Below are 27965 nucleotides of genomic sequence, written 5' to 3'. Positions count from 1 at the left end.
GGAGCTGCTCTTCTGGTGGAATAATTGCCCACATCAATGTCAGCACCATTTTTTTAATCCTTGAATATTTGTGGCACCCCAGAGGACGTAACCCGTCATTAGGTTTGATGGGATTCTCAGCTGTAAACTGGCCATAGTGACCTTATGGTCTCTTAGGGATTTCAAGGTTGTAATTCAACTAATAGTTACCAGCCTCTGATTCTGTGTCAGGCAAGTTGATGGATATTTTTCTCTCCAATCCCCTAAGAAGTAAGATATATCGTCAGATTACCAGATAAGGACCTGAGTCTCCAGGAGGCCACTTGTCACCTCGTGTGGGAAGAAGCAGTGCTTCAAGCCCAAGACCAGCAGCCCTTTCTCTAGAAAGACACTGGAAAAAAAAAAAAAAAGAAAGAAAAAAAAAAGACACTGGGAGATCATTGGAACAGGATTTAATCTGGAACATTCTAGACTCTGAAGTCCTGAGCTTAGATAAGATGAGGTGACAGAGAATATTGCAGATGTCAGTGGAAGGACAGGAGTTTTCATCCAAGGTTCAGCAGACCAGGGGGTCATTGGCCATCCTTTGCAGGCTGGAACTAGGCGCCGTCATAGCAAGCCTGGATTCACCCTCGCTTATGTAGCTGCAATAATGATGGTGCTCTGTGGGTCTGAAAGTGAAATAAACAGAAAGAAACCTACGATGGTGAGAAGCCAGATTTTCCTTATAAATAGTGTCTGCCCAAAATGATCATTCTAAGGGACGGGACTTGGGGGGAGATGGAGAAAATACAGAAAGAAAAGACAATATTGGTGATTTTTGTCAACTTAAATTGAAAAATGGAGGAGGAGACTAACATTCTCCGTGTATTATGCTGAGTTGATAAGATGATATTGAAAGGTTGCAATTCAATAGCATATTTTGTGAACTCCCCGTTTCCTTGAACTATATGGTAAAAGAATAAATTAAAATGCTGATGTAGAATCTTTGCTGGAGATAGAGACACTGACTCTTTGCCACCTGAAATTGGCAGTGAACAGCAGAGCTGAAATGGAAATTGGCAGGTACCACTGGATGTACCCAGGCTCAAAGAACCACCAGTACCGTCCCGTGCCAACCCTGGGGGACAGGGCTAGCCTCTTGAGCAGTCCAGGTAAATACAGCCTCGGGGTGAATTTGCACAGCAAGTCAACTGTTATCTTTAATATGATTTGTGATAGCTCTTTCGGTTTGGTGTTGTTTTCTGTTTTGCTTGGTGCATTAATTTGTTCCCAGGGGTAGGGGTGGAATTAGCCCCTTAAAACTTTTTTGCATCCTCTTTCTTTTTCTCTCTTCCTTTCCATTCCACCCCATCTTTCACCTGTCTCTTCTCCCTCCTCCCTGTTTTCCTCCCCCTCACCTCCTCTCAAAAGGAGCAGTGTACAGTGAGGTATGCCTTGGGGCTAAGCACGAAATTTCTAATATCTGAACCAATAATGGGTTGGGGGGGGGGCGTTACACATGCCCATCATGGGACCAAGAACTGAGCCAGGACATTTGAGGAGCCTGGGCTCTGAGGGTGCTGTCAATGTCCCCAAATGTCTTTCTGGCCACACTGCTCTGCAACGCTCTGATTTAACGTCAGTCCATTGCCTTTGAGAAGGAAAACTCAGAGCCCATGAAATGAGGAGCAGATACCTGGGTGCGCCATCCCATCAGGTAGGTCCACAGGGTCCGGTTTCCAGTCTCCTTGCTCAGGAGGAGCACTGGTCTCTCGGAACGTCTGAGTGTTGGGTCTGGGTGAGCTGTGCATCAGCCCACGTGGGGACCCGGAAGGGGAGAAAGCCGAGCGATACGCACACCCACCCTCCACATCCTCAAAGTCCACACAAAGCATCCTCATACGCAGCTCAGTGAGCTAAAATTCAGTGGTTTCTAGTTACTTAAAATGTGAATATAAAGGGATGGTGGTGGGTCAGAGAAACACAACAGGCTTCAAGTATCGCTGTAATTCTGTGTGAGCCCATAGCAGCATTCCTCCCAAATGTTTGCTTACTTCTGCAGGAATACATCAGAAATGACCACATAGAACCTGCAAGTCTAGAAAGAGCGATCCTGAGGTACAACGTTAAGACACACGTTGAGTTACAAAGTCAGACCACCTGTAATTCATTTAATAATTTTAAAATCTTTTCTTTAAAACCTAAATTGTGGCTTCAGGTTAATTAACATGAACTCTGACTTTGGAATTAGTTCTACATCTTGAGTGACGGATTCCTTCACTCCGCCTCTGGCTACTAGGTGCCAGCTCTGTGTGTGCCTGTGTAGTGCCAGTTAGAAGAGGTGAGCAAGAAATGCCATCAGACATTTGTTCTTTTGGATCCTTCGAAGGACGGAAGGTTCTGGAATCTTGATTTTTTAAAAATTACTATTAGACATGTATCCATACAGTGGAATACTGTGCAGCAGTGGAAGGGAATGAAGTACCCACGATACACACTGCGACACGGATGGATCTCAGAAACAGGATGCTGAGTAAACGCTGACACACGAGAACAAATACCGTAGGGGTTCCATTGATAAGAAATATCCAGAAGTGGCAAATCCAGAGAGACAGAAAATAGCTGAGTGTTTGCCAGAGGCTGGGGGAGAACGGCTTGGGGAGTGACCGCTGGTGGTTACCAGGGATCCTTTGTGGAGTGATGGAGATGCTTTAAAATTAGATCGTGGTGATGGTTACACCACTCTGTAAATGGACTCCAAACCCCTGGATTGCACGCTTAAAACAGGTGAATTTTCTATGTAAACTTAGCTCAACAAAGCAATTTTTAAAACGCTCCCCCTGCCAAAGCAAACTTAAGTGTGCACAATTCAATGGCAGAGAGAGAGAGAATGAACAGTACTTGCTAACATGACAAGAAGGTCCCCAAATTATCCGAAAGTACTGCCAGAAAGAGAATGGTCTTCATTTTAAGAATGTGTCGGAAGACACCAGCCCAGTTAGAAATCAAGAAAAAAACTAAGCATCTTTCCTGGATTTGGGTGGTAAAGCGTAAAGGTCAGTATGGGCATTCTAAGCAGCAGTGGCAGCTGAGAAGAAAAAATACAAGCCTCCAATTTCCTCTCCGAAACCTTTGGGGCCAAATTTATTTAAGAATTCAGAAGAGTTGAGGTTTCTGAAAAGTGACGTGGCACACATACCGTGTGCACCGCCACGTCCCCAGTAAGGTCTGGGTGCATCCCCCGAGTCCAACACATGGATCTTTCTGGAGAGCTGGAGTTACGTTTGGGCGTCAGGGAAATTCAGTGCAGAACAGGTTTTGCTGCCAGATGAGCTCGACCCCTCTCCCCCTACCAAAAAAGAAAAAACCCTTAATTTTCAGAGTTTTCGGACTTCTGGAATGGTATGATGAGAGATCGTAGGACTCTAATAGTTCTCACGTTGCTGGTGATATTTCAGGTGAGAATTCCATGAACAAGCACGTTCTCGGCGGAGGGGGGAGAAACAAAATCACTGAACTTGATCTCTAGCGTCATCTTGCCAGACCCTGAAATGGTCTCCATGCACCTGTGGTGGTAACTGTGTGTGTGCGGGAGGGACATCACTGGGGGAAATGTGCCCGTGTGGCACACGCACTGCGGCCACGTGTGTCTGGAGCCGGGGGCAGAGGCCTCGCGTGGGATGGTGTAAAGAGGCCATCGCGGGCCCCGGAGTGAGGGGACCGAACGCAGCCGCGGGGTCACCTTCCTAGTTGCCTGGAGATTTTGCCGGCTCCTGAATCAGTGCAGTTGCCATTCTGTGCTTAGATCCCAAACCAGATGGTGTGAGGGAAAAAATAGAGGATTCCATATGGCTCTTGTGTCTTTTTTTTTTTTTTTTTTCCCCCCTCAACCTACTTATTCCCCGTTGGAGAAGTCAAGGTGCTTCCAGTTTCCTTTGCCTTGATCGTTTCCCGTTTTCCTTCTTGGGTGTAACTTCTCCGTGGAATTACATTTTGAGCACTTGGATAGTTAATCCTTCACCATCTGCTTCCTCTTTCTTCTTTTTTCATTGTTTAATTTCTTTGACCAGGTAACATCCCCATCTTCTCTAGGCCTCCAGGAAATCAAAGGATGGGTGGCCACAAGGGCAACCCCATGTGACGCTGCCTTGGGGACCTAGGCCTGAGACAGTGGCACTCAGGAAAGAAGGAACTGTTATGGCTACAGCTGCATTCGATGGAATATTATGCTTCACGTGTGCTTCAAGCTACTGTGGGTTGTGTTACACAGGCTTCACTCAAGAGCGTCACCTGAGGGAATTTAGATCCTCTATTCCAAGTGTGCAGAGTCTCAGGCCCCGCCCCAGGCCTGCTGAATCCGAATCTGCATTTGGACAAGATTTCCAGATGGTTCCTGGGCACAGTTTGAGAAGCTCTAATTTAGAGGAAGGTCCAAAAGCAAGAAGGGAGAAGACAGGAAGGAATCGAAGAAGTGAATTTACCCTTAAAAGTTCTAGAAATCTCTATATTTAGAAAAGACGGAGAATTGCTTAAGGTGTCCATTCTCCTTTCCCTCTCTATTTATGGGGAGGCAGGTATAAGAATTGCCAATCGTTAAGGCACCGAGTCCTGGTTAGTTTGAAAGGCCAGTGACCTCTGATTCTCTTATCTACTTGCCTGAATATGTGCGTTCTCTGATTCCTTTGTTTAAAATCTTGGTGGAGGAGAGTGGGGAGGGGCAGCGAAAGGGGGAACAGCTTGTTTCCTTGTGGAGAGAGCGAGGAGAAAGTAGTTGACAGGAGCTGGGAGAAATTCTCAAGTGCCCCTCGTCACCTTCTATTTTTCTCTTTTTTAAAGATCTGTTTATTATTTATTTATTTAATTTATTTTTGGCCACGTCAGGTCTTAGTTGCGGCATGCGGGATCTTTCGTTGCGGCGCACGGGCTCTTCATGTGGTGCGCGGGCTTCTCTCTAGTTGTGGCGGGCGGGTTTTCTCTTCTCTAGTTGTGGCGCGCAGGCTCCGGGGCGCGTGGGCTCTGTAGTTTGCGGCACGTGGGCTCTAGTTGAGGCGCGCGGGCTCAGTCGTCGTGGCGCGCGGGCTTACTTGCCCCGTGGCGTGTGGGATCTTAGTTCCCCAACCAGGGATCGAACCCGCGTCCCCTGCATCATTGGAAGGCAGATTCTTTACCACTGGACCACCAGGGAAGTCCCCCTCGTCACCTTCTTGAATATAATCCAGTGACATGCAAGATGCTGTCACTTAATATGGCTATAAGCTAAGGGACCAAGAATGACTATTCAGACACTGGTAAATCTGTATGTAGTTCGGCATTCAATCCGCCAGATAAGGAGTAGAAAAACCACCCCCTTCACCAATCACCAGTTCCCCTTCTGGCCATCTTCCAAATCCAAATGGCTCTGATGCTTGGGTTAAGATGACTATAGATAATTCCAGAAGTCCAAAGAGACCACCCTCTCACATATGGGCTAGAATGGAGAGTGTGGGGAGAGCACGGGGAATGTTGGTGTTGAGCTGAGAGTTTAGCGGGAAGCCCACGTGTTGGGATTTCCATGGCCGATCATGGATTCCCGAGCAGCCATGAGGGGCAAGCAAGCATCTCCTGCCTGTTCACTGCTGTGAATCAGGTCACCCTGTTGGGCTCCATGTATCTGCCCAGGTGTGACCTGAGAAGGCGGGCCCCCAGAGATCCCCAGCCTTTCTCTCTCTGGCCCCTGAGCCTGGGACTTCTCTGTTGTGGATCCACTTTATAGAGTGACACCTGGGATATGTGAGTCCTGGGAAATGCTGTTGGATTTGTTATTCTTTCATGTCACTCTGCCCTAACCTAAGGTTGTAAGGCCACTACATTTGAGGCCTTTTCTGCAAACACTTGACATGTATTTCATGGTGGGGAACCCTTAATCTTTTCATGTGCGTCTTTGGGCTCTGTTGCTGGTTGCATGAAGACTGTACCCAGTGGTCTGATGGTGTCCTGTGGGCTCTCGGGCGGGGTGGCTTCTCCCCAGGGTCTGGTTGGAGAAGCTCTCTTGGTTTACACAGCTCTGGCCAGGGGAGGCACCCAGTCCGTCTGATGGCTTCCAGTGATTCAAGGTGTTTCAGGTTAAATGGAGGTGAACAGTGGACACAGTGCAAGCATATTCTAGCTCAGGTTAATGCTATCGATATAATGTTTCTGAGTTTTTAAAGAGTTCTTTGCATTTTGTTTTCTGCTGTGGATTAATTATTTCATTTTCAAATTACCTGCAGTTTTCACCAAAAAAATGTGCCACTATAGAGCAGGTAACTATTTTGTATCTTATTTACCAAAGGCTATTCTGTCAGCCGTATACATATAATTTTTCATTTACGAATGTTCAACTTTTTATCAGCTATGCTGTTGGTATATGATTAGCCCTCGATTATGTAGCAGTGGCTGCGACTGTGTCTGTGGTATATAGAACTCCCTTTGCCTTTTGGTCTTGTGTCTGTTCCTCAGCTCAGAGTAGGCAGACAAAGAAAGCAGAGGTGAAAAGCAGATGGATCAGTATTGAGTATAAGTCTGGAGCTTTCTCTCAGGTACAGCGTCTGGTTTTAGGGACACTGACTTGGATTATTCAAAGCAGCGATTTGCAGTCTTTTAGAAATAGTGACATCTGATCTTTGTTTCCTTTATGATGCCCCTTGTGTTGTATGTTTTCATTTGGGGTTAATTAAAATTAATTTTGTCTTGAACTCTTTCGCCGCCCTTAGAGCTAACTGGAGACATTGGGAAGCAGCTGAAGTCTGCTGCTAGAGGCTAGAGTCTTCCCGCCTCCCCAGGCTGTGTCCTTTCAGGGGTCCCTGTTCACTCACAACCATGTGTTTCCATATCTCTCAAAAGCTTATATAAAATGGCTTGTGTACTAGGAAACAGAAAGCTCTGGGTGTCTGAGTCATTTAGGTGGGACGAGGCTTCCTCTGAAGAGCATCACGCTTGCGTTTTATCTGGGAACTTCCATGGACAGTGCTTTCACCCCGAGGAATAACTCTAGTGGTGAAATAGGCCAGTAGGAGAGGCAGTGGGATCAAAACGAGCCTTTCCATGGTCTTAAGACAACCTGGTTTACGTTCATGTGCTCTTTCCCAGTGGTGACACATGGAGATTACGGAGATTACGGAGATTCCTGTGAGGACTTGGCTTAGACCAGGCTGGTGATGCCACCCACCATGGTTTTGTGAATAAAGTTTTATTAGAACCAGCTACGCCCATTCATTTACAGATTGTCTGTGGCTGCTTTCCTGCAAGAACAGCAGAATTGAGTGGTTGCAACCATATGCTCTGCAAAGCCAAAAATAGTTACTGTCTGGCCCTTTCCATTAAAAAAAAATGCCAACCCCTGACTTAGAGTAATTGCATTCTTAGCACACGTTGCAAATCCAGTCTACTTATGGTAGGCAAGACCTAAAAATTTTGCTAGTCACTCAGTTTCCTAAAATCTTCTCCATCCGAGATCCCTCACCTTCTTCTCTTCAGGCTCCAGAATCCTTGCTCCCTGGGGTACTTGTTCACAGGCTTTAGACTAAAGCTCAGCCCTTCTTCAGAGGGTCTCTTGGCTCTTTCTGGAAGCTCAGCGCCTCTCTCAGGTCCCTCTCTGAGTGTTCCCATAATATCCCAGGTCCTGTTAAATGGATGCCATGGAGCTGTTTTCATCTATTATAACATTCATTGTACTTTGGCAAGTTTTATTTTCTGTGATATGTAAAAGATCATTTATATGTTGTTAAGGGCAATATTGGGGGGTCGTTTCTTTAAGTGATTTTTCAGAGTATGGGCCTCTGATGCCCTGAATCAGAATCACCAAGGATTTTGGTTAAACATTCAGATTCCCAGGCCCCCCCCCTTTAGGGTGGGTCCCAGGAATTTGTTATGTTTTAATAAGCTCCCCAGGCAATTCAGAGCCACACTAAAGTCTGACCACCACTACTGTGTACATAGAGGATCATAACGTTGGATGAGAAAATAGTCCCTTGTTATAACATCTTTGGTGAAGTATCATTCCCGTTCAAAATACCTATCTGAAGAACAGGATAAATCTGAAATTCAAAGGCAACTTGTATACATATATCTACCATCAAGCTGCCCAAAGCCAAATCACCACATCCTTAGCAGACAGTGAATTTGAAGCAAACTTCTCTTGATGTTTTAATATTGTGATTGCATCTTTGTGTATTAAAAAACGCAAAAAGATTTGATGGTAGAGGTGCAGGCAAACACCAGAGCTGAAGCTGTGTATTAGTTATCTATTGTTGCACAACTAATTAAACTTAGTAGCCAGGAACAACAACATATTTTATCTCAGTTTCTGTAGGTCAGGAGTCTGGGCTCTGCCTAGCTGTCTCTGGGTCTCTAGTGAGGCTGCACTGAAAGCATTGGCCAGGGCTGCAGTGTCATCTGAAGGCTCAACCGTGGAAGAATCCACTCCCCAGATCACTTCTGTGGTTGTTCGCAGGACTCAGTTCCTCAAAGACTGTGGGACTGGGAGCCTCAGTTCCTCACTAGCTGTTGGCCCAAGACCTCCCTTGATTCCTTGCCATGTGGGCTTTCCCATATCTCCCTCATGACATGGCAGCTGGCTTCATCAGAGAGCACTAGTGAGCAGGTAAGAGAGTGTGCCAGCAAGGGAGAAGAGAGAATGCTAGGAAGACAGAAGTCAGTCTTTTGAAACCTAATCGGGGAAGCTAGTCAGTAAGTTCAGCCCACACTCAGGGGGAGGGAATTACACAAGGGTATGAATATCAGGAGGTGAGGATCATCGGGGGTGTCTTAGAAGGCTGCCTGCCACAAGCTGTATTAACATTTCAAAAAGGAAATGCATCATGTGCCTCCTTAGAGCACTGTCTTCTCTCCTTAATGACAGTAGCCCCCTCACTTTCCTGTCACCAAGCGGGGGGAGCCCTCAGGTTCTGTAGCTACAGGATACGTCCCCCCAGCCCACCCCAGCCAGGTTGATGTGGCTCCTGCCTTTTGCTGCCAATTCCTAGTTTCCAAAGGGGACTCGTAACCTTTTAACATTACTAGCATCTTTTGTAAAAATCAAACTTAAGAAGCAGATCTTAAAAAGAAAAGGAAAAAAAAAAAAAAAGAAAAAGAAGCAGGTCTTTTTTTTTTTTTTTTAACTTTTTTGAGGTGTAATTGGTATGCGTAAGCTGCGTCAATCCCAAAGTTTCCCTGGGTCCCTTTATAAGCCCTCCCTCTCCAAGCAACCACTGATTTGCCTCCTGTCTCTCTGGGTTAGTTGACATTTTCTGGAATGGCCCTTGGGAAGATTCGTTCACATATATTCTCTCATCTTTTCTCGCCAAGCCATTCCCATAAAATGTTGTGTGACACTGACTGCTTCATAGCTCCAAGCTTCGTCTGCTTTTTCCCCTTCCTGCCTCCACTGAAAACGCCCTGCTCCCCTTGAATACAATTCAGAAAGACCCATTCTGCTACCACCTACAGTGGAAGAGTTTAGTTTGCACCCACTCCAGTCCAGCCTACACACTAGTGCCAGATTAGTCTCTTCAAAGCACACCTCAGATCATGTCACTCGCCTGCTCACAAAGCTTCCCTCTCTCCCCACTGCCTGCAAAATGAAGCACACGAGGCTTCAGGTTGGCTCAGAGACCTCCCCACAGGAGGGGCCCACCTGCCTCTCCAGCTTCTCTCCTGATGCTGTCCTGGTCCCCTTGATAAACTTGGCCACGCCCTCAGCTCTCCCCACGTGCCCCTCACCACATCGGTCCTGTTCTCCTTTGCTCATGCTTGTCAGCGTGTCCTAACCATGGGATCCTTCTGTTCTTTAAGGCCTGTCTACACCACTGCCACCCACACACCGTTTCCTAAGCTCCCCACGCTAAGCCAAGGAGATCTGTCCCTACCTCACTCCCCATGTCCCTAAGTCAACTCTCTCTTTATTCTACTGTAGTGATCTCTGATGTGTTTGTGTCCCTCACCCCACTCCAAAGTGTCAAGGCCGGGAGGGCAAACCAAACCCCTGCAGCCCCCAGCACAGTGCCTTGCACATAGCAGCAATTCAATAGACACTCAACTGAATCCAGTGGAATCCAGCAGCGCATAGACACTGTCGCCCAGATGGTCAAGGAGGTTGAGTGCTGCTAAAGCTTAATACTGCAGGGAGGTCTCAGATTTCCTGAACACCCTACAGATCTTTGTGCTCTTAAAATCTCTGCCGTTTGGATTTAGAGCTAGCTTCCCCTACTCGCCATCCGTTTCCCTGGTTCTTTGCTCCCCACTTAACTCGGCTCATAGCACACACACGGTCTTTAGGAGAACTAAAGCCAGTTCCCACAAAAGGCGAAGGAAGAGACTAACGAGTGTCTTTTTCTTGAGTTTATTCTCACCATGTGAACATAACTTTCCTTTTATATAATTGCTTATTTTCTACTGCCCAAGCCATATTGCAAACGTGAGAGGCTCATCTATCTTAAGATTTTCACAACGTGCCACAAAAGTGAAAATTTCTGATTTCATAGATTTTAGGACAAGCTTTTAGAAGGATCTCCCGAAAAGCAATTTTCTTTATATCATTAAAAATAGTTTCAGCGTTCTTGGCATTATGTAGTTAGATTTTTATGTCAGCGACTCTAGGAAGGTCAAGGGAGAACTGAGAAGCAACCTATCTATCATTTAAGAGATTCCTCAGTTAGGTCTTTAACAGGAAGCCCCCCCTGTCCACTGACTTCATGATACCTTCTTTTTTTTTAAGTCTTTATTAAATTTGTTACAATATTACATCTGTTTTATGTTTCGGTTTTTTGGCCATGAGGCACGTGGGATCTTAGCTCCCCGACCAAGGATCGAACCCGCACCCCCTGCATTGGAAGGTGAAGTCTTAACCACTGGACCACCGGGGAAGTCCCCATGATACCTCCTTAATGGTGTATACCAGTGGTTTACAGACTTGGGGTTGTTAAGTCCCTTTACCCTCTTAAAAATAATTGAAGACCCCAAAGAGCTTTTGCTCCTGTGGGTTATATCTCTAAATCTTTTTTGTATTAGAAATTAGAACTGAGAAATTTATTTACTTAAGTAATAACGTTTTCATCATAGAAGTTTTAAAAGTTGTGTAATTTATTTTTTATATTTTATCTATTAATATTTGATCTCAGAAATAGACTATATGTTATCCTTTAAAAAATAATGAACTTACTTGTTTAAAATGACAATAATAAACCCATTACATGTTAACATAAATAATATTTAGGAAAGATAACTCTTTTCCCAAACACAGTAAAACTTGAGTGAGAAGAGTAGTACTCTTTTACATTTTTGCAAATCTCCTTAATATCTGGCTTAATATTAGACAGCTGGATCCTTACATCTGCCTCTACATTCATTCAGAGGCATACCAGAGCACAAAGAAAAGTTCATGCGCGATTGAGTTACGAGCTGAACTAGCACCTTGTTTTCTGGTGGACCGCCATTTTTTCTGTAAAGAATGACTAACAAGCTATAGTTACTAAGACTTCCCTGGTGGCACAGTGGTTAATGGCCTTTTCATATATTTGTGGAGCTCTTCCTTGATAATACACCCAAATCCAACAAATGGTGGTTTCTTAAAGATTATTAATAATGTGGAATCTGAAACTATATCAGTGAACTTCTTCTACTCTGTTCCATTAAAATCTGTTGCTCTACCTTGCACTTTGATTGGGTCTGTATTCGAGAACGATTTTGTAACATCCCACATTGGTCCTTTGGAAAATACTGGTTCTCTGGGTGGTGCAGATCTTCCAAGTATTGACACATTTCATTATACCATATCCCAAAAGTCACATTCATTAATAGCACCAACGATTTCATCAAGAAGTCTTTTAAGTACTGGGAAGCTGGGACTTTCACTGTTGCAGGTGCAAGTCGTCCGAAACTGATTGACAACAGATACTATCACTTGTTTTCTTTGAAGTAACAAGCTCATATACATCATTTTTGAGAAAATTTCTGCCAGATACCCAAGTCTGTGTGTGTGTGTGTGTGTGTGTGTGTGTGTAATGTTTCAGGTACAGCATTATAATTCAACATCTGTATACGCTGCGGAGTGATCACCACCACAAATCTAATTATGGTCCATCACCAGACAGTTGACCCCCTTCACCCATTTCACCCAACCCCCAACCCCCTTCCTCTCTGGTAACTACTAATCTGTTCTCTGTATCTATGAGTTGTTTTCTGTTTTGTTTCGTTTTTTTAGAGTCCACATGTGAGTGAAATCATATGGTATTTGTCTTTCTCTGCCTGACTTACCTCATTTACCATAATGCCCTCAAGGTCCATCCATGTTGTTGCAAGTGGCAAGATTTCATTCTTATGGCTGAGTAGTATTCCATTGCGTGTGTGTGTGTGTGTGTGTGTGTGTATGTATATACACATAAGATATGTATCATATAATCTTTTAAAAATTTTTTATTGTAGTTGATGTACAATGCTGTATTAGTTTCAGGTGTACAGCGAAGTGATTCAGTTATACATATACATGTATTCATTCTTTTTCAGATTCTTTTCCCATATAGGTCATTACACAATACTGAGTAGAGTTCCCTGTACTATACAGTAGGTCCTTATTAGTTATCGATTTTATTTTATTTTTTTTATTTTTGGCTGCATTGGGTCTTCGTTGCCGCACGTGGTCTTTCTCTAGTTGCGGCAAGCGGGGGCTACTCTTCGTTGCGGTGCGCGGGCTTCTCATTGCGGTGGCTTCTCTTGTTGCGGAGCACGGGCTCTAGGCACGTGGGCTTCAGTAGTTGCGGCACACGGACTCAGTAGTTGTGGCTCGCGGGCTCTAGAGCGCAGGCTCAGTAGTTGTGGCGCACGGGCTTAGTTGCTCCGCGGCATGAGGGATCTTCCCGGACCAGGGCTGGAACCCGTGTCCCCTTCATTGGCAGGTGGATTCTTAACCACTGTGCCACCAGGGAAGCCCTAGTTATCTATTTTATATATAGTAGTGTGTATATGTTAATCCCAAGCTCCTACTTATCCCTCCCCCCCACGTTTCCCCTTTGGTAACCATAAGTTTGTTTTTGAAATCTGTGAGTCTGTTTCTGTTTTGTAAATAAGTTCATTTGTATCATTTTTTAAGATTCCACATAGAGGTGATGTCATATGATATTTGTCTTTGACTTATTTCACTTAGTATGATCATCTCTAGGTCCATCCATGTTGCTGCAGATGGCATTATTTCATTCTTTTTTGTGGCTGCGTAATATTCCGTTGTATATATGTACCACACCTTCTTTTTCCATTCGTCTGTTGATGGACATTTAGGTGGCTTCCATGTCTTGGGTAACGTAAATAGTGCTTCAGTGGACATTGGGGTGCATGTATCTTTTCAAATTACAGTTTCCTCCAGATATATGCCTAGGAGTGGGATTGCTGCATCATATGGTAATTCTTATATCATCTTTATCCATTCATCCATCAGTGGGCACTTAGGTTGTTCCCATGTCTTGGCTATTACAAATAATGCTGCAGTGAACACAGAGGTGCATGTATCTTTTCAAATTAGTGTGGAGATTCCTCCAAAAATTAAGAGTAGAATTACCAGTATGACCAAAGCTATTTTACTTCTGGGTGTTTATACGGAGAACATGAAAACTGTGTTTTCCATGATGGCTGCACCAATTTACATTCCCACCAACGGTACACAAGGGTTCCCTTTTCTCCACATCTTTAAAGCCAACGCTTGTTATTTGTTGTCTTTTGGATAATAGCCATTCTGGCAGGTGCAAGGTGATATCTCATTGTGGTTTTGATTTACATTTCCCTGTTGATTAGTGATGTTGAGCATCTTTTCATATGCCTGTTGGCCATCTGTCTGTCTTCCCAAGTATTTTTAAAAATATTTTATTTATTTATTTGTTTGTTTTATTTGGTTGCACCGGGTCTTAGTTGTGGCAGGCGGGCTCCTTAGTTATGACATGCAAACTCTTAGTTGCGGCATGCAGGTGGGATCTAGTTCCCTGACCAGGGATCGAACCCCAGCCCCCTGCATTGGGAGCTCGGAGCCTTAACCACTGCACCACCAGGGAAGTCCCAAGTCTTAATAACTACAGCTTGTTACTCATTCTTTAAAGAAAAAATGGTGGTCCACCAAAAAACAAGGTGCTAGTTCAGCTCGTAACTCAGTCGCACGTGAACTTTTTCATTGTGCTCTGGTATGCAGCAGAAGTCCTGTATGTGTCCTTCTCTTTTCATTGCACAGAATCTTCAAAACGGGGGTTTAGATTTATTAAAGTTGATAATTTTTTACTGCATCGAGGACATTTTTAAGTGAAACTGTCCCTTTTGGTTTTTTTCCTGTGAGTGTGTGGTGGTGAGCAATGCACTGCTGATTAATACACTTTGGTGCCACTGCCTGATTCGCGCTAAGCCATCCGCAGTTTTACTGTGCAAACGTCAACACAGTGAAAAAAGTCAATATCTTCTAGTGCTATTATGAAGACAGTTTTGGCCTCCCAGACCTCCCGAGTGAGTCTCAGGGTCTCCCAGGGCTGCACAGACCCCTCTTGGAGAGCCCCTCTTTTCTGCCCCTGTGCTTCAGCGACCAGCCGATGGACCTGCAGAATAGGGTCCCCTGGGAGCAGGTGAGAAATGCAGAGGCACAGTCTCCTGCCCAGACCTGCCTAAACAGAATCTGCATTTTAACGGGATCGCCAGGGAATTTATATGCACATGAAAGTTGGAGAACCAGTGCTCTTGAAGGGGGAGCTGCAAACTTTTCCTGTAAAAGGCCAGATGGTAAATATCTGGCAACTACTCAACTCTGCCTTTGCAGCTTGAAAATAGCCACACACAGTACACAAAGGAATGAGTTCGGCTGTGTTCCAGTAAAACTTTATTTATGGACACAGAAATTTGAATTCCATATACTTGTGTCACGAAGTATTATTATTCTTCGAGTTTTGGTTTTTTAAAAAATCATTTCGAAATATAAAAAAGCGCTCTGTGTTCGCAGGCCATATGGAGAGCTGAGTCTGGCCCATGGGCCACAGTTGGCTGACGCCTGCACTAGAACACTTGTTCTCCAGCTTGAAGTCACCTGGGGAGCTTTTTCTTTAAGGAAAACCACTGGTTCTTGAGTCCCACCCCGAGAAATTCTGATTCATTGGTCTAGAGTGAAGTGTGGACATCAGGGCTTTCCAGGGCACTGCAGATAATGCTATTGGGCAGCAAAACTTGAGAACTTCTGCTCTGTAGTATTTTGTAAGCAAAGTAAGGTTTATTTTAAGCTCTTTTTTTTTTTTTTTTTTTTTTAAATTGTAGCATTTGGCAGTCACACTGGTGTCTCAGACCGGGATTGTACACGATAGCCTGAGAGCGAGGTTTCTCATCGTTCTTTGTGTCGCTGTGTTGTTTGTGGTGTTTGGGGTGGGACCGTCCTGTACACTGCGGGATGTTTAGCAGCATCCCTGGCTTCTACCCACTACCTGCCAGTAGCGCCCGCCCCGTTGCGATGACTTGAAATGTCTCCACACGCCCCCTGGAGGGCAAAATCGTCCCCAGTTGGAAACCAGTGATGGGAACATTGCAGAGCATGTGTGTGCTGTCTCAAGAATTCTCTGCCTCCGCGCTGTTGACATTGGGGTTGTATAGCTGTTGAGGGGCTGTCCTGTGCCCGGTAGGATGCTGAGTGGCATCTCTGGACTCCACCCACCGGAGCCGGTAGCGCCCCCTCCGCCAGTCGTGACAACCCAAAATATCTCCAGACGTTGCTCGATGTCCCCTGGGGGGGGCACCGTCGCCCCCTGTTGAGAACCGCTGCTTGAGCCAACTCCGAGTCAGGGGGGCCTTGGTCCCCTGACATCCGCTTTTATGTCTCTTAAGTAAGGATCCTCTCTGCCTCCGTTTTCCTGCTGGTTGTTTGAAAGTTGCAAACGTTGGTTACTTCTCCTTCTCTTTTTGAATTTGGTGGATCGTTAGGAATCAGTAAAGCAGCAAGGAAGGCCATGCGTAGAGGGCTGTGTGTGTGTGTGTGTGTGTGTGTGTGTGTGTGTGTGTGTGAGTGTGAGAGAGAGAGAGAGAGAGAGAGAGGGAGAGATTCATTCCCTGGGGAAGAATCTGAGCCCTTGTTGCTGCCGGTCGCCCTTCTGAGCCAGCATTAAAGCTGCAGCCAGGATCACAGACAACTTGGGGCAAATCACTGGGCCGTTATGAACTCACAGCCATGGCAACAGCCATCCGCAAGCCCGAGGACAAAACATGTTTTATTCTGTTGTTCTGCACAGAAGGTTCTAGTGATGCCAGAGACAAAATGGCCATTGAGAGGAAGAGGCGTTGAGGCCTGTTTTTTCTCCCTGCTGTGTGGTTTATATTTAAACTATCTTAGGTTAACGCACACTGGAGTTTTAGTGCAAATCAAAACCGAAAATTCTCTTTAGCCTCAGAGACCGGCCAAATGAAGGCCGAAGACTTTATTAACCTAACAGAGTTGCTGGGGGGTGGCGGGAGGCGGCGCTGGTGAGAGGTACTGAGAATATTAGTAAAATGTGCTAGAAGGCCTAGCGGTGATTTTTTTTTTTCCCCCACAAGTAGTTCGCAGGCATCCAAAAAACGCTTTCCTTGCGTTTTCTGGTTTATGTTCACCAACGTTGTCATTGCTGGTTTGAAGCTCGGGAAAGCTCAGTTTGTGGATTTATAGGAATATCCAAGAAAAGCATCGATCTTCCGTAGCTGGCATAGCATTTCACAGCGTGGCGCTCTGCTGATACTCGGCGCCATCTCTCTCTTTAAAAACGTCAGCCTGGCCTGTGACTTCTCATGCTGGGGACAGCCCGAAGCACAGATCCAGGACCTCTGTCTGGATGGGGCTGGGGTGTGATAGGTCTGCGGTAAGGCACTAAAGCATCTTTGACGTGAAAAATTGGAGGTTAACAGTGCTTGCTTGGCTCAGAAAAAACACTCTAGTTGCACTCTTTTCAAGATGGCTGAACAGCTTGGAACATTGTGTTTTGCTTCGTTGCGGCCCCTGGAACTTGCCATTTGATTTGCAAGTGGCTGGAGTTACGGCCAAGCCCAGCAGGCCACCTCTTCGGGAGAAAACACCAAACACAGGTGACACAAAAGCAGGCACTTCAAAGGGACTCAGGATGGTGCACCTGGGACTGGTGCCTGGCCTGGGCTTCTCAAACTTTCACGCACACAACTGCGGGCTTGTTCAGATGCAGATTCTGACTTGGTTGGTCTGGGGTGGGGTCCAAGATTCCGTATTTCCCCCAAGCTCCCTGCTGAACCTCACGCAGCTTGTCCAAGGACCATACTTGGCAAAGCAAAGGCTTTAAAGTACTTTCAGCTGCTAAATGGTCCCCTCATGTCTTTCTTTGACCTCTGAAAGTGTTCACTGCGGTCCAGGAGCTGACAGCATCCAGCATCAGCTCTTCTGAGCTACAGACCCACATATCCGATCGCCTACCGGAAGCGTCCCCCTTAAGATGGCATCCGGTCACCTCAAACTCAGCATGTCTAAAACTGAACTCAACATCTTTGTCCTCAAAGCCTAGCCCAGCTCAGGGAACAACACAACATCCATCAGGTTCCATGTGCAGAAATGGAGGAGTCATCCTTGGTACTCACCAGCCATCCCCAACCCCTCCTTTAAGTCCAGACCAAGTTGTGCCCACTTGACATCTCAAACCTCTCTCAGACCCATCCCTCTCTTCCACTTCCGCTGCTTTTGCCCTGGTCCAAGCCCCTGCCCTCTTTAGCCTGAACCACCGCAGCAAGCTCCTCCCCATCTCCACGGCCACTTTGTTCCTGTCACATCCGCCAGGAGGATCTTCTACAACCCCAGTCAGTTCCCTGGGGTTAAAAATGTTCAGTGGCTTCACGTGATGCTGCGGATAAAGTCCAGAATCCTTCAGGAGGCCTGGAAAGCCCTCAGTGCTTCTAGCTCCAATAGACCTTCTCTTGCCTTCCTTGCCCCACCCTCACCGTGTACTCTCTCTGTTCTGGCATCTTCTATGCCCGGGAAAGCGCCCTGCTCTTTTCCACCACAGAGCTTTTGTTCGCACTCTTCCTGTTTCCCGGAACACGCTCCGTAACCCAGCCCTCTCTCCTTTTACCTAATCAGCTCCAATCCATCCTTCAGATCTAAGCTGCGGAGACTGTTCCTGGTCACTGCCCAGAAGCCTAAATAAGTCCTCATGGTTTCCTCTCCTAGCACTTCTGAGCCCAAAACCATTTGGACAGTGTCTGTTTCCCCCACAGGCTATAAACTCCATTAGCGTGTAGACCATGCCTATCGTAGCTCGCCATCGAGTCCCCAGTGTCCAGCCCAGTACCTGGGGCCTCAGAGACACCTCGGTGAGCACTGAATGCTCACTAATGGAATGAAATGGAATGAATGGGTGAATGGACAGCTGCTCCCTCCCTCCCAGCGCTCTCATCCTCACCCGTATCTGTTACCCTGCTTAACTGACAGCTTCCATTCAATCAGGCCTTTAAGAGGCCCCAGTACCCAAGATGATGATAACAGCACGATTATGGGGCAGAGCTTGCCTTGTTCAAATGAGAGCTGAGCTGCACCTTCGGGGCACCCGTGCTAGCTGCTGCTTCGAAGTGCGTTACAGGTCACTTCATGTTGATTCGTTGGTTCTGTTGAGAATTTAATAATTGACTCATTAGCCATGGGTGCTTCTTCACAGCCTGATGTCTAATACCTTGAAGACCATTGTTTCATAGGTTTTGTTCAGTTCGGTTGTGGTTTCAGGCAGGAGGATAAATTAGGTCCCTGATACTCCACCTTGGCCAGAAGCCAGGAGTCGTTTCATGGCATTAGGTGTTTATTGTCGCACAGTTTGGCTGGTAAAGATATCAGGCGGGGCTGCCACAGTGAAGGGCTGGCATGATTCTTTAGGACAGTGGTTCTCAGATTGGAGCCTACGTGAGAAGCACCCGAAAAGCACAGATGACCAGCTCTGTCCCCACCTCCCAGCCCCTGATTTTCTGATTCAGTTGTTCTAGGGTGGGACACAAGAATCTGCACTTTTACCGTGTTCATAGGCGACGCTGATGCTCCCGGTCCTGGGGCCACACTCTGAACGTCAGCGCTTCCAGATAGGGGTCTGCAAACTTCTTCTGTAAGTAGTAAATGTTTCAGGCTTTGTAAGCCACGTGCCCTGTCGCAGCTACCCAACTCTGCCATTGTAGAGCAGAAATAGCCATAGGTGATTTGTAAATGACGGGGGTGTGAGCTGTGTTCCAATAAAACTTTATTTACAAAAATTCAGGCTATAGTTTGTGACCCCTGGTTCGGCGGAACTTGGAGTGTTGACTGTGCTGTGGGTAGTACAGCGGGTGATTTCTGTTCCCTCTCAGAGCAAAGGGGAAGTCAGTAATCCTAGCACACGCCAGTCCCTTGATGTAGTATGATGGTTGCTGTACTCAGGATGATATGGTAGGCAAGGCAACGTCTGCCTTTCTGGGCTGTATTTCTGTCTAACACCGTGAAATAAAACACTACTACTGTGGCCATATAAAGTAGTAAGAACCCCTCCTGCCTCCTCCCACGTAAGTACACCCAGGACTGGCTCGATAGTTCGTGGGCCCAGTGCAAAAATGAACATGCCGATACCCTTGGTGAGAAATTATTAAGAATGTCCAGATGGCAAGATCGGAGTATTATACTAAGCACAGGGCCCCATGGGGCTGTGCAGGTGGTACTCCTGTGAGGCCAGCCTGCACACACCGTCAGCCTCCCCCACCACCTCTGCCACACACATACCTGCACGTTTTTCGGGTCAGAAATGCTGTTAATGTGAGGATCCTAACAGTATTGATATCATATTTTAGAAACATATTTGGGTTTTTCTTGCTAATTTTTTGCAGCACTTTTGGTTCCTCTGGGTTAAGTGTGTGGCATACGACCAAATCGCCCAGTGTTCAAAGTTATGTTACACGCTGTGGGGAGAGATGGCTTCTAGACTGACATAGAAGGTACAGTGGGGAGTGATCCGTTTACAGATGCTTGAATATCCGCCACACATGGCAAGTTTAGCCGTGTGGGTAACTGGTCAACCATGCTAGGCTAAGCTCTGCCTCCAGCTGTATTAGTTCCTATAAATGTTTCCCAGGTTATATTTCACAAGCTTCTTTCTGCTCACGGTGGCCAGCGGGGTCCGTAAGAGTTTTATCTGTGCATGTGGGATGACGATGACCAATATGGTGACTTCTGTTCTACAGGAGCCAGAGTTCCATGTTCGCAAATAAAATCATCTGCTGAAAACCTAAGAGCGCGGGCTTCTGCTGAGAGAGTATGATGCACTGAAGTGGTCCCCCAAATTCTCGAGTCCTTGGTTTCCCCTGCTGTTCTAAAACTAGACCCACAGCATGGGGTATACGGAGTCTACGAGAGAGATACATTGGAGGGAAACTTTAGCCTTGATCTAGTGGTGAATTTGGGACTGAACAGCATCATTCTTCTAACCCTACTTGTCTTTCTGAGCCAGGGAACAGCTGTGATATTTCCTTTGAAAGAAGCAGAATGCTCTAACCCTTTGGATGAAAGACTGTTTTGAAGTGGCAGCTGGGGATTTGGAAGGATGAGTTCTATTGTTAAAGGGCAAGTGCGTTATGCTGTAACAACACCTAGCCCTAACTCCAGATGATGAGAAAGGATGTGGGTTTATTATCAAATTTTATCAGATTATATACCAGTGTCCCCATGTCAGCTGTTTACGTATTCTGCATCCTAGGTTCTTCTGTAGAAAGCCTTTCCGGACCCCTCTCCAATTTGAATTATATTTCCTCCTGTCCTTCCGTCTCTCTCTTTTCCCCTACCCACCATCCACTGGCTCTCCAGCAGCCTCTGTCTTGGCGCTCATCACGCTGTGCTACAGAAATTCTGTTACTCGTCTGCCTGCAGCATTAAACTGATCTCCTTGAAGGCAGAGGAGGCGTTTTATTTTGTTTGTATTCCCAGTGCCAAGCACAAAGTCCTGCGTGAATGAAACCTAAAGTAGAACTCAGAACCCAGCTCATGTCACAGAAAGGTGAATTTGTGGCAAGTCAAAATTGACCTTCCACAGCGGTGTTCTGTAGTGATGGAATGTCCTATATCTGTTCGGTCCAACATGGTCGCCACCAGCCCGCGCGGCTGCTGAGCATGTGAAATGTGGCTTATGCGATGGAGGAACTGAAGATTTGATTTTATTTTGAATAATTTAAATAGCCACATGTGCCTAATGGCCGCCATATTGGACAGCACAGTCTCAAGGCCACACTTCTCTATCCAGTAAGGACCAGATATAACTTTGTTAGCTAGGGAAGCAGGCGTTCATCTTGTTCCTAACTTCATCATGGAGGCTGAGAATGGGGGAGGTGGGGAATGACACAACACAAGAGAAAAGAGGTCTATTTTCTGTCTTATATAATGGAATACATCAAGGCCAGGGATTTTAGTTCCTCTCGGTTTGGGAGCCTGGAGAGCATCTGGGCTTTTAGTTGCATTCCTCTCGCCTCACCTCAGCCCCTAGAAGGTCATAGGACAAAATAAGATTGACCTCCGTCATCCTCGTTCACAAATCTCAAGTGTCCAAAGCTCTTTAAGGTACTGACTTGCTAGTGAACTTGAACTGTATTGTGTGCTGGGTCCCATCTTAGGCAGTTTCATCAGTCCATTTCAGGGAGGTTGGTCTTCATGAAAACAGCTGGTCACCTTTTGAAATGAAAGGAAGCACACTTTCTTATGCGGGCCCGACCTTTTTATTTTCCAATGAACTGAAGAGAGGTCGGGTAGTGAGTGTATAGTCACCGCTTGGGGTAGGTTTAAGCAAATGCTAGTTTAGAATGGGACGCTCATCAAAGTGGAAAAGCCTAGCTCGTGTTTCTCGCTGTGGTAGTCATTCCCTGTCTACTGTTAAAGACCGTTGGGGTGAAAGACATTTAGCCGCCTTAATGTGCTTGCCCTGAAGTCATGAACTGCTCTGGATTGCTGTTAAACATCGTAATGCTTTCAGAGTTCGATTTCCCCCGACAAGCCATTTACTTAAGGGTCTGGATAATGTAAACAGGGATGGGAGGTCACGAGAGGTACTGACATTATCCCGAGGCCAGCACTGCTCTACTGAAACGTAAATGTCTCCGAACTGAACATGTCACCTGACTGCCCCCGGGGAGGTCTTTATGGACATCTCAAGTCAACGTTGATTTTAAAAATGAATGAAAGTCTTATTCCTCTCAAGATTGAAGCGTGAACTGGGGCTCTCTCCTTCATTTCACTTCATGGATGCTCATTTTGTCTTTTTTTTTTTTTCCCCCCTCCTCTGTTCCTTTTCCCTCTTCAAGTAGTTAAATGTCACCCACCAGTTCGGGGTTCTTTCTTGCTCTGAACGTTTGTGTTGGAGGGCGGCAGGTGGAAGCCGGGGTGGGGGTGGGGGGCTGTGATTAAATTGCTTGTGCTGCCTGGCCCAGGGGAACATTTTTATTTAAAAGTTGAGCTAATTTCTGATATTGACATGAATGAAACTTGAGTGGACCCACTTGAGCGGATCTGGGTGACTTGGTACTTCTAGGGACCAACATGCCCACCACCTTTCCAAAATGATGCCCTTGATATTTTTCTGACCACAGCAATAGTGTAATTACTGCATTTGACTCTTCTGGCTGCCCAGGAGGTCAAAGGCTCGGGGAAAGCCAATGGCTGCTGCAGAAACAGAGAAATAGGTACCCGAAACCCCAGAAGGCTGAGGTTGGGGGGAACTTGACGGTCTCTTTTCTTCATAGAACCGCAGCCTCACTGCAGGCCTTTTGACATTGCGAGTGGGATGACTGCTGCTCGTTGTCACTTGAGCAGGGGGCCCCTAACCCTGACCCCGGGTCCATCAAGAACTTGTAGAATTGTGCCTTACTCCCTAACTATTTGTCAGTTGGCTGCTCTGCCACTCACCCCGAGCAAGTTAAGCTACACATTTCCTCTTGGAGCCCCCGAGTCCTCACCCACAGAATGGGAGATGACCACAGCTCCCCCTCTGGTCCTTGGGACGTTGAGCTATTATCCATAGAGCATGCGCGGGAAGATGGACGAGTCGAGTCTTCTCTGTTAATGTGTGGCCTTCACAAAGGCGGACGGCGTCTTGCCCTTAACAGCGGCGTTTTCTCCCCTCTGGGTCCAGGCTGCTTCGAATGCTGCATCAAGTGTCTGGGCGGAGTCCCCTACGCCTCCCTGGTGGCCACCATCCTCTGCTTCTCCGGGGTCGCCTTGTTCTGCGGCTGTGGGCACGTGGCTCTCGCGGGCACCGTGGCGATCCTCGAGCAACACTTCTCCACCAACACCAGTGACCACGCCCTGCTGAGCGAAGTGTAAGTACCTGCTTCCTTTGAAGATGTATTGAAAGTGCCACCACCGCGGGCGGGTTCACAGGAAGACTGCAGTGCGCTCACCTGGGAGAAAATAGATGCTTTTCATTCACGCTCCCTGGAGGCAGATAGGAAGAGGTCCGGGAGAGAAGGAAAAAGGGCCAAGAGTGCAGTGGGTGTTTGGGACCTGGGGTGGGATCGCACCAGGGTGCACACATAGGACCCTCTGCACACAGTGGCCGAGGGGCACGGTGGCAATACTGCCAGTCCTCCCACCAGGAGTTACCGTGGTTCCCAAGTAGCGGGCGCCCTCTAGTGTTGTCACAGAAAACGGCCCAACTCTAAGTCTACAGGAACAGGACTTGGACATTCATTCTTCAAGCAGAAGAAAACTCCCCGGGTGTCCTCCAGTTCAGAAGAGGGGGCGTTTTAGGGGTTCAGCCTCAGCCTTCCCGCTCTGGAATCATTCTCTGGAGTCGCAGCAACTCCCACGCGTGGATTCTCTAACCGTTCATGCTCGGCAGCAATGAATTTAGTTCCTTCGTATATTTTCCCCTTGCCCTTCAGTGTTTTCTTTTTCCTTCCCTGACTACCAGGGTTTGACAGTCTTTAGGTATCTTGTGACTGGAAGAAACTTTTGAAACAGGCACGAGTGAATTTTTATGGAACAATGACGGGATCCTGTGGGAAGAGTCCTTGGGGAACTTTATCTGTTCAGCAAATGATTCCAGAGAAATGAGCAGCAGTGGGGGAGGCTATGAGGAGGAGGAAGCAGGACAGTGGGCTCGTTGAGTGGCAAACGTGTACAAAACAGACCAAGAAATACTCACCATGACTGAGCCTGGGGAAGGTGTGTTAGTTTAATTAGCTGGTAATCTTGAGGAGTGGCTCTCAAACTTCCAGCAATCTTTTAAAAAAATCCCCATGTCCATGTCTCACCCCAGGCTAATTAAGTCATGACCTCTGGGGATAGGATGCAGTTAGCTGTTGTCTGTAAAGCTCACCAGGTGGTTCCAGCCCGCGGCCAAAGGTTGTCAGCTGCATCGCTGTTGGCTTTCATAGGACAAAATTAGATGTGAATTAACTTTTTGTATCTTAACTTTTTGTATCTACTTTGATACATTATCATTTGGGTAATGAGAATGTCTGTGCAGAAAGCGTTTAGCCCACGTTACTCCCTAAAGCAGCCCTCGGTGCTTACTTAGGGGTTTTATCAGAATAACATTAAGCACTAGGCCTGGTTGGGAGGCACTTTGATATGGTGGAAGGAACATGTCGTCCACTGGACCAGCGTTTAAATGCTGGCTGTGTGTGTATCCTTGGAGGAGTGACTTTAACTCGTCAATGTCTGCATTTATAAGTAATCTCATAAGTATTAAAAGATTCCAACTGGGCCCCTGTGCAAAGGAAACTTCTCCCTTGTCTGGGAAGGTTGCTCACCTTGGAAGAAAGGCTCAGGTTGCGGTGGGCTGGGCAGGGATGCCTGCCTGCAATGCCCCATGAGCCCACCGAAGCCATCAGCAGGGCAAGTGATGTCACCCTCACGGCCCCGCCCCCCAGAGGCCAAAAACGTCTGTTAACCACTTGCACCTTCTTCTTTTCCTAGAATACAACTGATGCAGTATGTCATCTATGGAATTGCGTCCTTTTTCTTCTTGTACGGGATCATTCTGTTGGCAGAAGGCTTCTACACCACGAGCGCAGTGAAAGAGCTGCACGGGGAGTTTAAAACAACCGCCTGCGGCCGGTGCATCAGTGGGATGGTGAGTACGAATCTCTGATGACTGCTACCCAGCCAGAGCCGCACCTCCATGTGTTTCTTTGTTTGGTAAAAGCTAACTGAGAGTACGTGCAGAGTCCATGACAGAAGGAGCGTTCGTTCCAGCTTAGAGTCAGGAATATGAAAAAACCCTCAACATATTGAGGAGAAATTAAAATCTATGGCTGGTAGGATGAAATCAAGCATTTCTCTTATCAACGTCCAGATAACAAGGGTATTGAAGATTTTTCAAATATAAAGTCCCCACTATGAAAGGAGATAGTTTTCCTATCGTCTCACCGCTCTCCTTCATTTATCTTTGAATGTGGTTTGTGGCCACGCAGACTCGCCCATACTATGACGAATGGTCACAATCCCTCTGGCAGTGGTGACCAAGCATGTTTCCTACTAAGCACCTCGCTGGGGACTGTCCTCCAGAAGTTTAGAGCCTAAAGAGGGGGGTTAAGCAGGCTCCAGAGCTGGCCCGCCGCCTCTTTTTATCCACCTATGAGCTGGGGAAAACAACAAAGGAATAATACCTTAGGACACACGCAACTCCACGCAATTCCAGGTTTGAGGGCCATAATAGAGTTTCTGCCACACCCCTTCGTTGACACGGCGGCTGCGGTCACGCTGTAACAGCGGCGCTGAGGAGCGTCTGTGACCGCAGGTGGCCTGCGGAGCCTGACCCGTCCCCTCTCCGGCCTTTTGCGGGCAATGTTTGCTGACCTCTGGCCTAGAGGAGGACAGAGCTTAAAAGGGGCTCATTAAGAGGCAGGGTTAGAAAGTGCCGTTTCACAGAAGGAAAGTCAGGGCTGGAGGGAGAGGTGGGAAAGGGGCGCTTATGGAGATTGATTTGGGGCACGTTCAAGTGGAGCTCGTAAGCGCCTGGGCCGAGCAGGGGGCTGGCGGTTGAGCAAGTGGTCAGATGTGACGAAACAGTTGGGGAGTGGAGGGAGACGCGCTCACACGGAGGCGGAAAGCCCAGGCTGGCTGAGGAAGGCACGGAAGGGAGGAGGAGGATAGGCACCCTCGCTGCGGGGCCGCGGCTCCCGGGGGGGCACCGACCGAGCTCTCTGCTGTCACGAGGTACGGACGCAGAGCCTGTCTTAAAAGACACGGAGCGCCCAGTGTTCCTACAAGTCCTCCTTAAGGGAGGCACAGAGAGTGTAGTTACGTCTTTGTGCCTGGATGGGAGCCCGGGTATGAAGGGGCCGGGACGCGTGCGCATTGAGGTTAAGGCTGGACGCGTCCCTGGCAGCTGCTCCTGGCAGGCCCTCAGGTCCCGCGAGCGGCAGCAGAGCTGTGTGCCCAGGGCCGGGGGGCCCAGGGAGGGCGGCGGGCAGAATCACCGGGGCCCCGCGGCTCCCGGCGTGGAGGAGGAGGAGGACCCAGCCTGAGCAGAGCAGCCCGGAGAAGAGGGGCTGCGGCCTGGCTGGCAGGGGAGGCTGGAGCCCAGAGGAGCGAAAGGATGCTGCTGGGCGAGCAGACCGGGGCCAGAGCAGGAGAGGCCTCGGCTGCCGCGCTGGGCATGGACTCGAAAGCCAGGCGGGCTGTGACAGGACCGCGCCCAGGGCAGAGCGAGGGAGGAGAGGCGAGCACGAGGGGACCGAGCGCGAGACTCGTGGCGCGTGGTGAGCGAGAGCGGAGAAGAGGGGACAGAGGCAAAGCCCGCGGGCGAGGCGGGCTCCGGGGTTGGCTGCTCGGGGGTTGAGCGCGCGAGGAGGGGGCGAGCCGAGGAGGCTGCATGGCGTTGGGGCGCCGCGTGGGTGCGCGTTCTGGAAATACCAGACCCACAGCGTGTTTGAAACAGCCTTTTCAAAGCTCTTTGAAAAGCGCTAGTCCAAGCAGGTCAGGCAGAAAGGAAAGCAATACGCTCCTGTTCCTGGTGAAATCGCCCACGGCAGCACGTGGGCCAGCACGATGAAGCCCCTGCCCGCAGCCACTGCTGCTGTGGATCTTAAAGCTGAGAAGCACAACAGAACAAAAAACTAGAGGGAAATGAGCATTTTATCAGGTCCACTGTGCACTAAGCTTGTGTTCACGGCTAGTGGAAACGTAGTAAAGGTGCAAGCATCTAATGCTTTTTAGTAATTTCACAGGCTCATGAAACTAGCCAAGTTCCTTTGGAGAAAGGGCTTCCTGTAGCAATGGCTGTCCTGCGGCCCATCTCTTACGTAAAAGAAAGGGGATTTGGGAAGCTGGTACGGAGTTATAATTCAGTGGCCTGTGAAAGCCTCCAGCCACTGTCCCCTGGTAAGCGCAGCACTGGTGTGTAGGAGGAGGCCCTGTCACCAGCTGGCTCTGTGACCTTGGACGAGGGAGATCCTCTCGTGGCCACTCATGTCCTTGCTAAAAGAGGGACCCGCAAAGTTCCAAGACTTCCTTTGTCACTGCCGTGGTCCAGGTGGTGCTCTGACCGCGTCCCACAGGTTCGGTATCAGCTGGGAAATGCGTCATCATTCCTCCCGGGGGAGGTGCTTTGCCCTGGTCGGTGACGATTCTTTCTCCTTTTCGGCCTAGTTCGTCTTCCTCACCTATGTGCTGGGAGTGGCCTGGCTGGGCGTGTTTGGTTTCTCTGCGGTGCCCGTGTTTATGTTCTACAACATATGGTCAACCTGTGAAGTCATCAAGTCCCCCCAGACCAACGGGACAGCCGGGGTGGAGCAGATCTGTGTGGACATCCGGCAATACGGTACTTCCTTTTCATCTCCTCGATTCACTGGTATCCTCTGGTATCCTCTTGTGCGTGTGTCTGGGCCTTAATTATTACATGGGCGTCTAAGCATCCAGCTGGGTTTCATCCATTCTATTGGAAGAGTTTATTATTATACTCTTCCACTCAGTGTGCTCCATTTTCTGGATGGAAACATCAGTTAGGCTCTTCGTTCCTAAAAAGGGTCATTCAAAACTGTTATATTTGCTAGTTCAG

The 27965-nt window shown here is 47.6% G+C and overlaps 1 protein-coding gene and 2 long non-coding RNA genes across 8 annotated transcripts in view; 1 reads left to right on the top strand and 2 right to left on the bottom strand.

Moving 5' to 3' along the window:
* The window catches only part of GPM6B (glycoprotein M6B), a 191065-nt gene that overhangs the window by 155531 nt on the left and 7569 nt on the right, over positions 1 to 27965 (top strand). For 3 of the 6 annotated variants that reach the window (XM_082375835.1, XM_082375836.1, XM_082375837.1), the window contains 4 exons: positions 1014 to 1133; positions 23091 to 23277; positions 24881 to 25037; positions 27557 to 27728. In XM_082375835.1, the coding sequence (XP_082231961.1) occupies positions 1014 to 1133; positions 23091 to 23277; positions 24881 to 25037; positions 27557 to 27728 (636 nt within the window). The remainder of the gene's footprint in view (positions 1 to 1013; positions 1134 to 23090; positions 23278 to 24880; positions 25038 to 27556; positions 27729 to 27965) is intronic. The other 3 variants (XM_082375839.1, XM_082375838.1, XM_082375840.1) reach the window with 1 other exon arrangement.
* On the bottom strand, positions 11 to 23084 carry LOC309619976. The gene is made up of 4 exons (XR_014239329.1): positions 21535 to 23084; positions 18971 to 19056; positions 18478 to 18573; positions 11 to 650 (listed from the first exon to the last, which is right to left on the bottom strand). It is a non-coding gene; the product is annotated as an uncharacterized lncRNA (long non-coding RNA).
* On the bottom strand, positions 23220 to 24983 carry LOC309619981. Its single transcript, XR_014239334.1, has 3 exons — positions 24865 to 24983; positions 24105 to 24327; positions 23220 to 23358 (listed from the first exon to the last, which is right to left on the bottom strand). It is a non-coding gene; the product is annotated as an uncharacterized lncRNA (long non-coding RNA).

Source organism: Balaenoptera borealis (assembly GCF_965194805.1).
Source record: "Balaenoptera borealis genome assembly, chromosome: X".
Lineage (NCBI taxonomy): Eukaryota > Metazoa > Chordata > Mammalia > Artiodactyla > Balaenopteridae > Balaenoptera > Balaenoptera borealis.
Note: the sequence above shows the minus strand (reverse complement) of the source record. Positions and strands in the feature narration are given on the sequence as shown.